This window comes from Ursus arctos, unplaced genomic scaffold, assembly GCF_023065955.2.
Source record: "Ursus arctos isolate Adak ecotype North America unplaced genomic scaffold, UrsArc2.0 scaffold_7, whole genome shotgun sequence".
Taxonomy (NCBI): Eukaryota; Metazoa; Chordata; class Mammalia; order Carnivora; family Ursidae; genus Ursus; species Ursus arctos.
This window is the reverse complement of record NW_026623089.1, coordinates 37,814,036-37,830,256: the sequence shown is the minus strand read 5'-3', so window position 1 is coordinate 37,830,256 and position 16,221 is coordinate 37,814,036. Positions and strand designations below refer to the sequence as shown.

The window sequence follows — 16,221 nt, the reverse complement described above, 5'->3', positions numbered from 1 at the left end:
AACAAAGAAAAACCCCCCAATAGAACAGATTAACAAAACTCAGAGCTGGTCTTTCATAAGAATAAAATAGATAACCCAAGTTGCACTTATCAAAAAGAAAAGAGAAAGGACCCAAATAGATAAAATCACAAATGATGGAGGAGAGATCACAACCAACAACACAGAAATACAAACCATTATAAGAGAATACTATGAAAAGTTATATTCCAACAAACTGGGCAAACTGGAAAAAATGGACACCTTCCTAGAAACTTGCAGACTACCCAATTGAAACAGGAAGAAATAGAAAATTTGAACAGACCCATAACAAGCCAAGAAATGGAATCTGTAATAAAAAATTTCCCAACAAACAAAAGTCCTGGGCTGGTTGGCTTCCCAGGGGAATTCTAGCAGATTTTTAAAGAAGAGTTAATACCTCTTCTTCTGAAGTTGTTCCAAAAATAGAAATGGAAGGAAAACTTCCAAACTCATTCTAAGAAGCCAGGATTACCTCGATTCTAAAAGCAGACAAAGACCTCAGTAAAAAGGAGAATTAAAGACTTATTATCCCTGGTGAATATGGATTCAAAAATTCTCAATGATACACTAGCAAATTGGATTGAACAGTATATTAAAAGAAGTATTCCCCAAGATCGAGTGGGATTTATTCCTGGGCTGCAGGGCTGGTTGAATATTCCCAAATCAATCAATAGGATACACCATTTTAATAAAAGAAAGGATAAGAACCAAAATTCCTGTCAATAGATGCCAAAAAAGCATTTGAAAAAATACAGCATCCTCTCCTGATAAAAACCCTCAACAAGGTAGGGATAGATGGAATATACCTCAACATCATAAAGGCCATATAATATCACCCTCAATGGTGAAAAACAGAGCCTTTTCCCCACAATCAGATATAAGAGAATGATGTCCACTCTCACCATTACTATTTAACATAGTACTGGAAGTCTTAGCCTCAGCAATCAGACAAGAAAGAGGAATAAAATGCATCCAAACTGGCAAGGAGGAAGTCAAACTTTCACTATTTGCAGATAACATGATACTCTATGTAGAAAATCTGAAAAACTCCACCAAAAATTTCCTGGAACTCATGTATGAATTCAGCACAGGATATAAAATCAGTGTGCAGAAATCTGTTGCATTTCTATACACAAATAATGGAACAGCAGAAAAAGAAGTCAAGGAATTGATCCCTTTGCAATTGCACCAAAACCAATAAGATATCTAGGAATCAATCTAACTAAAGAAGTAAAAGAGCTATACTCTGAAAACTGTAACACATTTATGAAAGAAACTGAAGAGGACACAAAGAAATAGAAAAGCACTCATTCTCATGGATTAGAGAACAAACATTGTCAAAATGTCTATATTACCCAAAGCAATCCACACATGAAATGCAATCCCCATCAAAATACCACCAGCATTTTGCAAAGAGCTAGAACAATCAATCCTAAAAGTTGTGTGGAACCACAAAAGACCCTAAAGAGCCAAAGCAATTCTGAAAAGAAAAACAACTGGAGGCATCATGATTCCGGATTTCAAGTATATTACACATGTGTAGTCATCAAGACGGTATGCTACTGGCACAAAAACAGACATATAGATCAATGGAACATAATAGGGAACCCAGAAATGGACCCACAACTACGTGGTCAACTAATCTTTGACAAAGCAGGAAAGAACATCCAATGGGAAAAAGATAATCTCTTCATCAAATGGTGTTTGAAAACTAGGTGACAACATGCAGAAGAATGAAACTGGACCACTTACTTACACCATACACAAAAATAAATTCAAATGGATGAAAGACCTGAAAGTGAGATAGGAAACCTTCAAGGTCTTAGAGGAGAACACAGGCAGAAACCTCTTTGACCTCAGCTGTAGCAACATCTCGCTAGACACGTCACCATAGGTAAGGGGAAAAAAGCAAAAACAAACTATTGGGACTTCATCAAGATAAAAGGCTTCTGCATAGCAAAGGAACCAATCAACAAAACTAAAAGGCAGCCTACAGAATGGGAGAAGATACTTGTAAACAACATATTTGATAAAGGGTTAGTATCCAAAATGTACAAAGAACTTATGAAACTCAACCCTTCAAAAATAAATAACCCAGTTAAGAAATGGGCAGAAGCCATGAATAGACACTTTTCAAAAAAGATATCCAGATGGCTAACAGACATATGAAAAGATGCCCAACATTAATCACCATCAGAGAAATACAAATCAAAACCATGATGAGATACCATCTCACACCAATCAGGATGGCTAAAATTAACAACACAAGAAACAACAGATGTAGGAGAGGATGCAGAGATAGGGGAACCCTCTTGCACCGTTGGTGGGAATGCAAACTGGAGCAGCCACTCTGGAGCACAGTATGGAGGTTCCTCAAAAAGTTAAAAATAGAACTACTATATGGCCCAGCAATTGTACTGCTAGATATTTACCTAAAGGATACAAAAATACAGATGGGATATATGCACCCTGATGTTTATAGCTGTCTTATCAACAATAGCCAAACTATGGAGAGAGCCCAAATGTCCATCAACAGATGAATGGATAAAGAAGAAGTGGTATATATATAATGGAATATTAATCACCTATCAAAAAGAATGAAATCTTGCCATTTGCAACAACATGAATGGAGCTGGAATGTATTATGCTAATTGAATTAAGCTAGTCAGAGAAAGACAAATATCGTGTGATCCCACTCATATATGGAATTTAAGAATGAAAACAAATGAACATATGGGAAGGGGGAAGAGAAAAACAGGAGAGAGGAGAAAAAAGGCATAAGAGACTCTTAATGATAGACAACAAACTGAGGGTTGATGGAGGGAGGTGGGTGGGAGATGCTCTAGATGGGTGATGGGTATTAAGGAGGCTACTTGTGATGAGCATTGGGTATTGTATGTAAGTGATGCATCACTGAATTCTACTCCAGAAACCAATGTTGCACTGCATGTTAACTACCTAAAATTTAAATAATAAATAAATAAAAATTTAAAAATAAAACAAAGGGTATAACAAAGACAATGAAAGGATCCATCTAACAAGAGAATGGAACCCTTATAAATATTCATGGACTCAACACAGGAGCACCTAATTATATAAATCAAATATTAACAGATGCAAAAGGAGAAATATTATTACAATAATAGTAGAGGACTTTAACAGGCCACATAACATCAATGGATAGATCATCCAGACAAATAATTAATAAGGAAACATTGTCCTTGAACAACACATTATACTAGATGGACTTAATAGATATATACAGGATATTCCATCACAAATCTCTAAAATACACCTTCTTCTCAATTGCACATGGAACATTCTCCAGTAGAAATCACATGTTAGGTCACACACAAAAATTGTCAATTCACCAATAAGGTGCAAAATTCCTAAATATATGTGTACTTCACAAAAGAACTTCAAAATGCTTGGGACAAAACAGGGAGAATTGAGGAGAAATAAATAAATCCACAAATATAATTGGAGACTTTAAAACCTCTATCAGTAATGGATTCAACTGGGGGAAAGAAAATCAGTATGTGGATGAACTGAACAGCACACTTATCTAAATAGATATAATTGACACAGAATGCTTTACAGAACAATAGCAGAATCTACATGACTTTCAAGAGGACATGAGCATTCATCAATAAAGACTTTTTCATGCATCATAACATAAAATTTAAACAAATTTATAATAATTTAAATTGTGCAAATTACATGTATTCTCTGACCATATTTGTGTTAAACTAGAAATTTATTTTTTAATATTTTTTATTATATTAGTCACCATACAGTACATCCCTAGTTTTTGATGTAAAGTTCCATGATTCATTACTTGTGTATAACACCCAGTGCACCATGCAATACGTGCCCTCCTTAATACCCATCACCAGCCTATCCCATCCCCCACCACCTGAAGCCCTCAGTTTGTTTCCCAGAGTCCATAGTCTCTCGTGGTTCATTCTCCCTTCTGTTTACCCGCCCTTTCTTCTTCCCTTTCTTCTCCTGCCGATCTTCCTACTTTTATAACAAAGATAACCAGAAAATTTTCAGGTACTTTGAAATTAAATAATGTATTTCAAAAACTTGCTTGGACAAAAAGAATTTATTTATTTCAATCTATTATGTATTTATTACCAATAAGACGTATGAAGGAAAATATTTTCATATTTTGAACTGAATGAAAAATGAAAACATAACATCAAACTTTGTGGGATGGAGCTAAAGCAGTGTTTCCAGGGAAATTTAGAGTGTTACATGATTATAAGTGAGTCGCAAGTCTGCCCATACTCAGTGGAAGGATATTACACAAGAGTGAATACTAGGAGGTGGGGATAATTGGAAGCCACATGAGAGTTTATATGCCACGCCACCTTTATAAGATTTCCATTGGAACAGAATTAGAAAGTTAGTCCAAAGTAAATCTGTCCTTAGAGAAGGAGAATGGATTTTGTTAGTCCTTTACTCACAAAGTGTTTAGAGAAAAAGTGCCTAATCTCTCCTTTCCCCTCCCATCTCCTCTGTCTCCATCCCAACACAGTCCCTTCATGCAGCCACTGTTAGTGGTGGAGTTTGTAGCCTTCCTTAAATACTCATGTGCTTAAATACTTATGTATTAACAATACTTAAGTCTGCTTAATGGGTATTTTCTTTTTATAAAAGTCTGAGCATGTTGATTACATTAATTTTAAAGATATTTATTTATTTGAGAGAGAGTACAAGATGGGGGGGTCAGAGGGAGAAGCAGACTCCCCACTGAGCAGGGAGTCCAATGTGGGCTCAATCCTGGGACCCCAGAATCATGACCTGAGCCAAAGGCAAACACTTTAACAAACTGAGCCTCCCAGGTGGCTGGCCCATATTGATTACATTAATTTTATATTTGCTTTATTGCCTTAAACTTTTTATTTAACCTTTCACTTTGAAATAACTTCAGAGTAACCAGAAAAGTTGCAAACTGAACACAAGCAATTCTCATATACCCTTCATACAGCTTCTGAAAGGATTAACATATAACTAGAGAGCAATGGTCAAAACTGGGAAATTAACATTTTATTTTCAGATCTTATTCATATTTTGTCAGACGTCCTACTAAATGTCCTTCTACTGGTCCAAGATCCAATCCAGGGCGTGTGTTGTATCTGTGCATACTTTCTTGCTTCCTAGACCTTCTCTGATCTGGGATAGTTTCTTTCATATTTCATTTCCTTTCATGACTTTGATACTCTTGTAGGGTGCTATTTATTCTATACAATGATGCTCAATGTGGGGTTGTCTGATTAAAGTTAGCTTGTGCGTTTTTGTCAAAAATACTATGGAAAGATATTGTGCCTTTCTCAGGCATATAATGTCACATTCTTATTACTAGTCATGTTAGTCATGGAGCCACTGATAGTGGTGGAGTTTGTAGCCTTCCTTAAATACTCATGTACTTAAATACTCATGTATTAATAATACGTAAGTCTGCTTAATGGTATTTTCTTTTTATAAAAGTCTGAGCATATTGATCACATTAATTTTGAAGATATTTATTTATTTATTTATTTATTTATGATAGAGACAGAGAGTACGAGATGGGGGAGGGTCAGAGGGAGAAGCAGACTCCGCACTGAGCAGGGAGTCCAATGTGGGCTCAATCCTGGGACTCCAGGATCATGACCTGAGCCAAAGGCAAACACTTTAACAAACTGAGCCTCCCAGGTGGCTGGCCCATATTGATTACATTAATTTTAAACTTGCTTTATTGTCTTAACTTTTTATTTAACTTTTCACTTTGAAATAACTTCAGAGTAATCAAAAAAAGTTGCAAACTGGACAGAAGCAATTCTCATATACCCTTCATACAGCATCCTAAAGGATTAACATATAACTAGAGAGCAGGAAATTAACATTTTATTTTCAGATCTTATTCATATTTTGTCAGATATCCTATTAAATGTCCTTCTACTGGTCCAAGATCTAATCCAGGGCATGTGTTTTATCTGTGCATAGTTTCTTGCTTCCTAGACCTTCTCTGATCTGGGATAGTTTCTTCCATATTTCATTGCCTTTCATGATTTTGATATTCTTGTAGGGTGCTATTTATTCTATACAATGATGCTCAATATGGGGTTTTCTGATTAAAGTTAGCTTGTGCGTTTTTGTCAAAAATACTATAGAAAGATATTGTGCCTTTCTCAGGCATATAATGTCACATTCTTATTACTAGTCATGTTAGTTTACTGTCAGTGATAGGTAATCACTTGGTTAAAGTGGTGTCTGTTTAAAATCAGTAAAGTAAGTATTTTTCCCATTGTAATTAGTGCCTTATTAGAAGATGCTCTGAGGCTATGTAAATATTCCATCCTTATACTTTTGCCTACTCATTTAGTATCCAGTAAAGATTCTTGCCTGAAACAATTTTTACTGTGGTATTTTTCAAATTGTGATGTTCTATTTCCATCACTCCATCCACACTTAAGAGAATACTAGTGTAAGGAAGTGGTTTTCCTTCCTACTATCTGTTTATTAATTCAACTATTTATCCATATCAGCATGGATGGACTCACGGGTATTTGTTTTATTTAATGGTCTATATCTATTCGTACCACTGTTCCTTGTGTTGCTCAAATTGTTCCATATATGGCCACTGGGAGCCCCGTCAGGTCAGCTCCTGTGCCTTTTGACATGTCTGCATTATTCTGGGGGCACCTCCGAACATCATAAAGGAGCTCCAAGCTCATCTTGATCTTTCTTGTAGCAACACTGTAATCAGCCATTTTCGAAAGAGCTCTGGTTCCCTTTATTGGGTTGACTTGGGCCATTTCAGCACAATCACAATTGATGTGTGTCCCCATTGGTCATCTGAAGCTCTCTCTTTTTTTAATAATTTTTATTTTGTTATATTAGTCACCATACAGTACATCCCCAGTTTTTGATGCAATGTTCCATGATTCATTATTTGGATATAGCACCCAGTGCATCATGCAATATGTGCCCTCCTTAATACCCATCACCGGCCTATCCCAATTCCCCACGCCTCTCCCCTCTGAAGCCCTCAGTTTGTTTCCAAGAGTCCACAGTCTCTCATGATTCATTCCCCCTTCTGTTTACCCCCCCTTTCTTCTTCCCTTCCTTCTCCTACCGATCTTCCTATTTCTTATGTTCCATAAATGAGTGAAACCATATGATAATTGTCTTTCTCTGCTTGACTTATTTCACCTAGCATAATCTCCTCCAGTCCCATCCATGTTACTGCAAATATTGTGAAATCGTTCCTTTTGATGGCTGAGTAATATTCCATTGTATGTATGGACCACATCTTCTTAATCCAGTCATCTGTTGAAGGGAATCTCAGCTCCTTCCACAATTTAGCTATGGTGGACAATGCTGCTATGAACATTGGGGTGCATATGGCCCTCCTCTTCACTACATCTGTATCTTTGGGGTAAATCTATTTGCAAAAGAATGAAACTTGACCACTCTCTCACACCATTCACAAAGATAAACTCCAAATGGATGAAAGACCTCAAAGTGTGACAGGAATCCATCAAAATCCTAGAGGAGAACATAGGCTGCGACCTCTTTGACATTGGCCACAGCAACTTTTTTCATGACACATCTCCAAAGGCAAGAGAAACAAAAGAAAACATGAACTTGTGGGACGTCATCAAGATAAAAAGCTTCTGCACATCCAAGGAAACAGTCAAAAAACTAAGAGGCAGCCCATGAAATGGGAGAAGATATTTGCAAATGACACTACAGATAAAAGATTAGTATCCAAGATCTACAAAGAACTTCTCAAACTCAATGCACAGAAAACAAATAATCAAATCAAAAAATGGGCAGAGGATATGAACAGACACTTTTCTAATGATGACATACAAATGGCTAACAGACACATGAAAACATGTCAAAATCTGAAGCTTCCAATTCTTTAATAGAGTTTCTTACCACTGAATCTAGCTGCATTTATTTTGTTTTCCTAGGACTGGTGTTGTAAGTCCTCATGCACTCCCACATGCTTTATTGGATTACTTAGTTTTTGAAAATTATAAATAGGTAGGAATTTGTGATAGAAACTCTCCTGGGAGGAGTATTGCTTTTCCCTACCATCATTTCCAGATCCAAGTTCTGACATTCTCTTTCCTTTTTCTTGCCTATTTTGTTTGACCCTAGCTTGAATGTTAAAAGGGAAGCTTTTTTGCACCCTCAGTGATAGAGATTTTCTTACTCACCATTCCGCTGGCTTTGGAGAAGATGCTGTTAGGCCAGTTTTTGCTTTTGATTATTGCTGTAACAATAAACTCTTCCTCTAAAAAACGCTCTGTGGGAAGATTCTGTCTTGTATGTTTAGAAGAGAGAGCACTTTAACATAAGAGTTCTTCATTCTTAGTTTTCTGACTCTAGAGCTAATGATTTCTAGGCTATTAACTGTATAGTTTTGAAATCAAAAGCCTGACACACCATTTCATGAGGACCCCTGGATGTTGTCTATCAAGACTTGCTCTTTTTTTTGTGCCACAAAGAGTCTCTCTGGGCCCACATCAAACCTTCTTTAAGCAAAACTCATATGTATTCTCACTATAATCATAATTCTTGTGCTTAAATTCTAAAAGAGCACAATTTCACTAAGCATGATTTAGAACTGCAAAGGCTATTTATGGGGAACTTTTCAAATGGCAAAGACAAAGCATTTTAGAGTAGCTTCTGGAAAGAAGGAAACATACCAAATATTCAGAAGGCAGTTTTTTGGATTGGTATGCTGAGGGCTCAAAACAAAATTTTGATTCCATTACAGCCATCCTCAAAAATTCTCTGGGAAAACCTAAAGTTAAGAACACACTTCATTCGCTTCATCATATGCTGGTCCTCACTCTGGCTTCTTATGTTCTACCTGCTGTGATTTCACAATGCAGACTACTTTCCTCAGGGTTTTACCCAGAAGACTATTGATTTAATGGGTCATTCCTCACTTCAGATGTCCAGAAGGTAAATCGGTGGAAGATGAATATAAGCTGCGTCATATTAGAGCCATAATAATGGACTTCCAAAACCACAGAAAAACCAAAGCATGGCTATGGGATGTTGAATTGTATTAGTCATTTACTGGCCAGGGATTTTAGATCTGGACCACTTAATCTTTCTCGGATAAAGACAAAATTTATTTTGAAAACTGTCATGTGGGAAAGTTAAAATGATTTTTAAAATTCCATCATGGAAAACACCTAACAAGGCCTAGAAAGAGCAAGAAAGGAAAAGTAGGTCATTTTGAATAGCTACAGTTATAAACAACAAAGGAGACAACTCTAGAGAAGATTCTAGAATTCTGTTTCAAGAAACTTTAAACGATATTCTTGGGTGGACTCCATGCTAATGTGGAAGAATCCCTGTCCTCTCTTTGTATAAATGGTCTAAAACCTGAAATAGGGAACTTGGTCAGAAAATTGTATGAGAAATTGTAGATCTGGGAATCTCCAATATGTGGCTGAACATTTTCAGATGGACTTAGAAAAACTAATAAGCTTAGGGCCAACAATAAACTTATGCCGTTGAGATAAAACAAAAAGATCCTTGAAAAAGAAATTAAATTGAAAGGCCCTCTATCATCTAAGAACTATAGAACTATTAATGAGGACATGTGCAGCTATATAAACAAAACGGTAATGGGAAAAGTCAATGTACTACTTTATCTATTTATCTATCTATCTATCTATCTATCTATCTATCTATCTATGTGCTTTCAGTGGCTGCCCAAAGGATTCCACATCTTGGAATGTCTGTAGTCTTTGGTTCTTCATCAATGACACAGTGTTTTGTTTTGTTTTTCTTAAGTTTTTATTTAAATTCTAGTTAGTTAACATACAGTGTACCATTAGTTTCAGGTGTACGATTTAGTGATTTAACATTAAATACAATACCCAGTGCTCATCACAAGTGTGCTCCTTAATCCCCATCACCTGTTTAACCTGTTGCCCCACCCACTTCCTCCTTGGTAACCATAAGTTTGCTCTCTAGTTAAGTGAATGTTCTCTCTCCTCTTCTCTCTTTCTGTATGTGAAGCTTTTTATTTTGATGTAGTCCCAATAGTTTATTTTTGCTGTTGTTTCATTTCCCTCAGGAGACATACCTCCTAATAATAAGGAGACATGATAAGGAGTTGCTCTGGCCGATGTCAAAAAGGTTATGGTCTGTGTTCTCTTCAAAGATTCTTATGGTTCCGTATCTCCCATTTAGATCTTTTATCCATTTTGGATTCATTTTTGTGTATGGTGTGAGAATGTGGACTAGTTTAATTCTTCTGCAAGTTGCTGTCCGATTTTCCCAACAGCATTTGTTGAAGAGACTGTATTTTTTCTATTGGATATTCCTTCCTGTTTGGCCAAGATTAGTTGACCATGTAGTTGCGGGTTCATGTCTGGTTTTCTATTCTTTTCCATTGATCCTATGAGTCTATTTTTGTGCCATCACCATACTGTTTTGATCACAATAGCTTTTTAATATAACTTGAAGTCTGGAATTATGATACCTTCCGCTTTGCTTTTCTTTTTCAAGGTTGTTTTGGCTCTTCAGGAGCTTTTGTGGTTCCATAAAATTTTAATGTTGTTTGACTTAGCTCTGTGAAAAATACTGTTGGCATTTAGATAGGGATTGTATTAAATATATAGATTGCTTTGGACAAGCTTCTGCACATGAAGGAAATAGTCAACAAACTAAAAGACAACCTATGGAATAGGAGAAGATATTTTGGGGGGCCTGGGTGGCTCAGTTGGTTAAGCAACTGCCTTCAGCTTAGGTCATGATACTGGAGTCCCAGGATCAAGTCCCACATTGGGCTCCCTGCTCAGCAGGTAGTCTGCCTCTCCCTCGGACCCTCCCTGTTCTCATGCTCTCTCTCTCTCTCATTCTCTCTCCCTCAAACAAATAAATAAAAATCTTAAGATATTTGCAAATGAAATATCTGATAAAGAGTTAATATGTAAAATTTAAAAGAACTTATAAAACTCAACATTCAGAAAATGAATAACCCAATTAAAAATGTACAGAAGATGTGGTAAACCATTTTCCAGAGATTACATACAGATGGCCAACAGACACATGAAAACATGATCAATATCATTCATTACTAGGGAAGTACAAATCAAAACTACAATGAGATACCACCTCACACCTCTCAGAATGACTAACAGCCACTATGCAGGAAACGTCAGTTTTTGGTAAAGATGTGGGGGAAGGGGTGCCTTCTTACACTGTCAGTGGGAATGTAAACTGTTGAAGCCACTCTTGGAAATGGTATGGAGGTTCCTGAAAAAGTTAGAAATAGAAGTACCTTATGATTCAGCAATTACACTACTAAGTATTTGCCTAAAGGATACAAAAACACTAATTCGAAGGAATACATGCACCCCAGTATGTATAGCAGCATTATGTACAATAGCCAAATTATGGAAAGAGCCCAAATATCTATTGACTGCTGAATGGATAAAGAGGATGTGGCATAAATATATGCAATGGAATATTACTCAGCCATCAAAAAGAATGAACTCTTGCCATTTACAAGATGTGGATGGAGCTAAGGATATTTTGCTAAGTGAAATGTCCGTCAGAGAAAGACAAATACCATGTGATTTCACTCATATGTGGCATTTAAGAAACAAAATGGAGCATAGGGGAAAAAAAGAGAGACAGAGAGGAAAACAAAGAAATAGACTTTTAACTATAGAGAACAAACTGATGGTTATCAGAGGGGAGTTGGCTGGAGGGATGGGTGAAGTAAGGGATGGGGATTAAGGAGTGCAGTTGTTGTGATGAGCTCTGGGTGTTGTATGTAAGGGTCGAATCACTAAATTGTACAGCTGAAACTAATATTACACTGTACATTAAATAACTGAAATTTAAATAAAGACTTAAAGAAAGTGAAAAAGATGGGCAGAGAAACTGAATAGACATTGTTCCAAATAGGACACACAAATGACCAACAGGTTCATGAAAAGATGCTTACCATCACTAATGCAAATGCAAACATCACTAACGGAAAACACAAGTAAAACCACAATGAGATATCACTTCTCACTTCTTTGGATGGCTATTACCAAAAACCCCACAAAGGATAAGAAGCGTTAGCAAGGATATGGAGAAAAAGGAACCCTTGTACATTACTGATGAAAATGTAAATTGGCGCAGCCACTCTGGTAAACAATATAGTGTTTCCTGATACATTTCAAAATAGAAGTACCATTTGATCTAGGAACCCCACATCTGGGTATATAGCCAAGGGAATTGAAAGAAGGATCTCAAAGAGATATCTGTACCTGCATGTTCACTGCAGCAGTTTTCACACTTGCTACAATGTGGAAATAACCTAAAAGTCCATGTAAAGAAGAATGGATTAATAAAGTGTGGCATATATACATTATTGAATATCATCCAGCCTTGATAAAGAAGAAGATCCTGCCACTTGTAAGAACATGGATATACATAAAGGACATTATTCTAAGTAAAATAGGCCTGAAACAGAATGACAAACTCTGCATGATCTCACTTATATGTGGAATCTAAACAAATACATGGAAGCAGAGTATAGAATGGTAGTTGTCAGGGGCTGGGGGAGGGGAAATTAGACAGGTATTGGGCAAGTTTCAGTGATACATAATAAATAAGTTCTGGAGTTCTGTATAACATAGAGCCTATGATTAATAGTAGTTTATTGCCTACTTAAAATTTTGCTAAGAGGGGATATCTTAAATTAAGTGCTTTTGCCTACCAAGTAATGACAAAAAAAATCAACAAAAGTGGCTAGGAAGACATTTCTGGAGGTGGTAGATAGGTACAGTAGTGGTGGTGATGATGGTTTCAAGGGTGTATACTCATCTCTGAACATATCAGGTTCTATAAGTATCTACAGCTTTTTGTATGTCGATCATTAATCAATTAAGTGGTTTAATTTTTATGATTGACTGTATCTCCAACAGAGAATTAGTTCAGGGGATTTGTCTCAATAAAACATTTTATAGCTCCAGAATCTAATGCATTAATCTCCACATTAGGGTTTCTCCTTCACTGGGTATGATCTATGGCTGGTAATGACCATCCTGGATTTATAGACTAAGTTTTAGATTTCTGGTATTCATTTTTGGGTTTGTCAAGCTCACTCTTCAATCATAGTCTTTCTCAAAGTAATACAAAGTGCATTTATCCAGTTTGAGTATAATAAATTATTATCAAAGTCTGACTAAAACCTTGGGGAGGCTCACATTCTTTTCAGTACTTTGACCACAATTCTTTGATTTATTTTCTACATTCCTAAACTTTGACCACTTCACAACACTCTTCCGTAATTAGCTCTCAGGGTGGACAATTATTTCCATGTTCCTGCAGCATCTTGTTGCTATGTCTAGGAGTATTTTCAAGTGGAAGCTAGAGACTCTCTGATTCAGTCTCCGTATTTTACGGAGAAGGTGACTTACCTGTTTTTGGAACTTGATCAGTTAGTTGATAGGCAGCACCAGGCTTGTCCAGTGCAAATGATTCAGAGTCTACTCTGGTCCATTTGCATTCCATTCTCACTGCCACCTCCCAAAACCATCATTCTCCTTCTTCCAATTCTTGTAACACTGTCTATACCCGTTTTCCTACTCTGATCTTGGCTTTTCCAAACTCTTTTTTATACAATGTATACAGCCAATCACCTGTGATTTTTTAAGTACATGTTTAGTATTTCCTCACTGTCAATCAGATGAATTTTGAACACTGTACTAGGACTATGCAAGCCAAATAGATCTAATCATGATGTAGGATGTGTTTCATAAAATGTTTATCTAACATTTTCTGAGGTTATTATCTAACCCCAGGGCTTGGATGAAGAGAAACAAAATCAAAAATTTTCTTAATCACTTTAGTGGTATTCTTTTGAAGAATAAATAGATACATTGTAGCTGTTAAATAGTTGGGAAAAGTACACAAGTTTTACAGACTGATATAAAGGAAATGTTGGTTTTAAAAGAGATTATCAATCAGAAGATAACCTTACAGTTGACAACACATTTCAGTGAGGAAAAATGTTTAACTTGTTTATTTTCATTAGTAATATGAAGTAGATAAATAACTTAAATCTTCGGAAGAAATTATAGAAACGTGAAATAAGTGCCTCTTTCCACTGATATACACAAGTATCTGTGGTAACAGCTTTAGAATAGGAACCAATCATAAATATGCATTATGCATCTGAGAGGCTGGAGCTAGAATAAATAATCTAGGAAATAGGAGCAGGTCAGCCATGGGAGGGTGCAGTCATTCCCTGTCTTTAGAGAATGGTCTAAGCCTGAGAACAATTCTGTTTCCCTCCGGCCTGGGATTGACACATACATATGTAGCTAAGCTAAGGGCCAAGAACAGTCTTTCGGAGCACACCTGATGCAAACCATATATATTCCAAGGTGAAGGGTACCATGACCATTATTTCCTAGCATCCTTAGGCTAGGCATGAAGGGAATGTGGACTCAAGTATTGGTAGTATTCCCATCATTTCCTCCATAACCGGAAAGTAATAAACAACCTTCTATTGTTTTAATTACCTAAATGCCTTTTGGTTAATCATCAATCTGTTGTGCCATGATTATGGCTAGAGACAAATGAAATAAAAAGTGTGTAAATTTACCACATTTTGGAAATTTCAAGCACATCTTTATATCAGAGAGAAGAAAAAATTCAATAAAGGATATTGCAGTTAATCAATTGTCATCAAAATGTGGAATGTTTAGGGAGAAGATAAGTATCCACATCAAGGTAAAATGTGGCCTTGAAAAAACAGATTTCCATTTTGCTAAGGATGTGCAAGGTCAAGTGAGATCTGCCAGAGACCATGCTCTTCAACTCTGTGGACTGCTGTATCGGCCAGAATGAGGACACAGGGTTCTCTAAAGTCTTCTAGTCCATACCATGTGATTTTTTTCATCTTGATATTTTCATTCTGCACATTGTCTCCCTCAGAGCCTGGTGGACCTGCTTGTTCCGCAGAGTGTAGATGACAGGGTTGAGCAGCGGGGTCACCACCGTGGTCACAAGGGCAGCCTCCCTGTTGGAGTCCAGCCTGTTCGTCTGCTTTGGTTTCACGTATATAAAGACACAGCTGCCGTATATCAGAGAGAGAACTATGAGATGAGAGGAGCAGGTAGAGAAAGCTTTCTGTCTCTCCCTGACTGATGGGAGTTGCACAATTGTGACAGCTATGTTACTGTAGGCAATGATGGTTATGATAAGGGATGTCAAAAGTATAACCAAAGCGAGGACAAAGGCCAACATTTCAGTAGAGCTGGTGTCAGAGCAGGAGAGATGAATCAGGGGGGCAAGGTCACAGAAAAAGTGGGGGATGACATGGGGGCCACAGAAGGATAACTGGGAAACCTTTACTACCGGACCAGTGATGAGAGTGAAGGCCAAAGTGAAGCAGGCAGTGACCAGGAGGAAGCAAGTCTTCAGATTCATGATGGTCGGGTAATGCAGAGGCTTGCAAATGGCCACATATCGATCCAGAGACATCACTGCTATGAGGAAGAAACCTGCTGCTCCCAGAAATACAGTGACAAATGCTTGTATGAAACAGGCAGGAAAGGAAATGGTTTGCCTGCCTAAGAGAAAGATGATCAGCAACTTAGGAATAACAGTACTTGTAAAGCAACACTCAAAGAAGGAGAAAATGCTGAGGAAAAAGTACATAGGTGTGTGGAGCCGGGAGTCAGCACAGGTGATGGTGACTATGATGGCATTGCCTACAGTGGATGCCAGGTACGCCAGCAGGTGCACGAAGAAGAAGACATTTCCCAGATGCTGGATGGCAGGAAAACCCTCCAAGGTGAATTCTTGGACAGTGGTTACATTCCCCATTTCCGTGGACATCTCATTCCACATCATCATCACTGCTGGTCTAACCTATAATAAAGACATCAGGGAACACAAAGGTTTTAGAGGAGCATGATTGAGTTACTTGGGAACCCAAGAAGGTGGCTAGGCTGTTAGCCAAGTGGTTTAGTCTGTTGGTTCTTGAATCAGAAGGCCGGAGTTCAATACTAGATCAATACTGATTTCTAACTTCTGAGAGATCAGTAATCTTTGGTAAGGTAGTTAACCTTTGTGAACTTATTTTCACCCTCTGTGAAATGAAGATGATAGGATCTACCTGTTCATGTTCTTGTGAGACTGAATTAAGATAAATCGTGTAACTCA

General features: G+C 37.2%; 1 protein-coding gene across 1 annotated transcript; it reads right to left on the bottom strand.

Moving 5' to 3' along the window:
* Positions 1–14,949: 14,949 nt before the first annotated feature.
* LOC113250043 (olfactory receptor 6C74-like) lies at positions 14,950–15,912 on the bottom strand. Its single transcript, XM_026491450.3, has one exon. It carries the CDS (start codon positions 15,910–15,912, stop codon positions 14,950–14,952), a length of 963 nt encoding a protein of 320 aa, XP_026347235.3.
* Between the last annotated feature and the right edge of the window lie 309 nt (positions 15,913–16,221).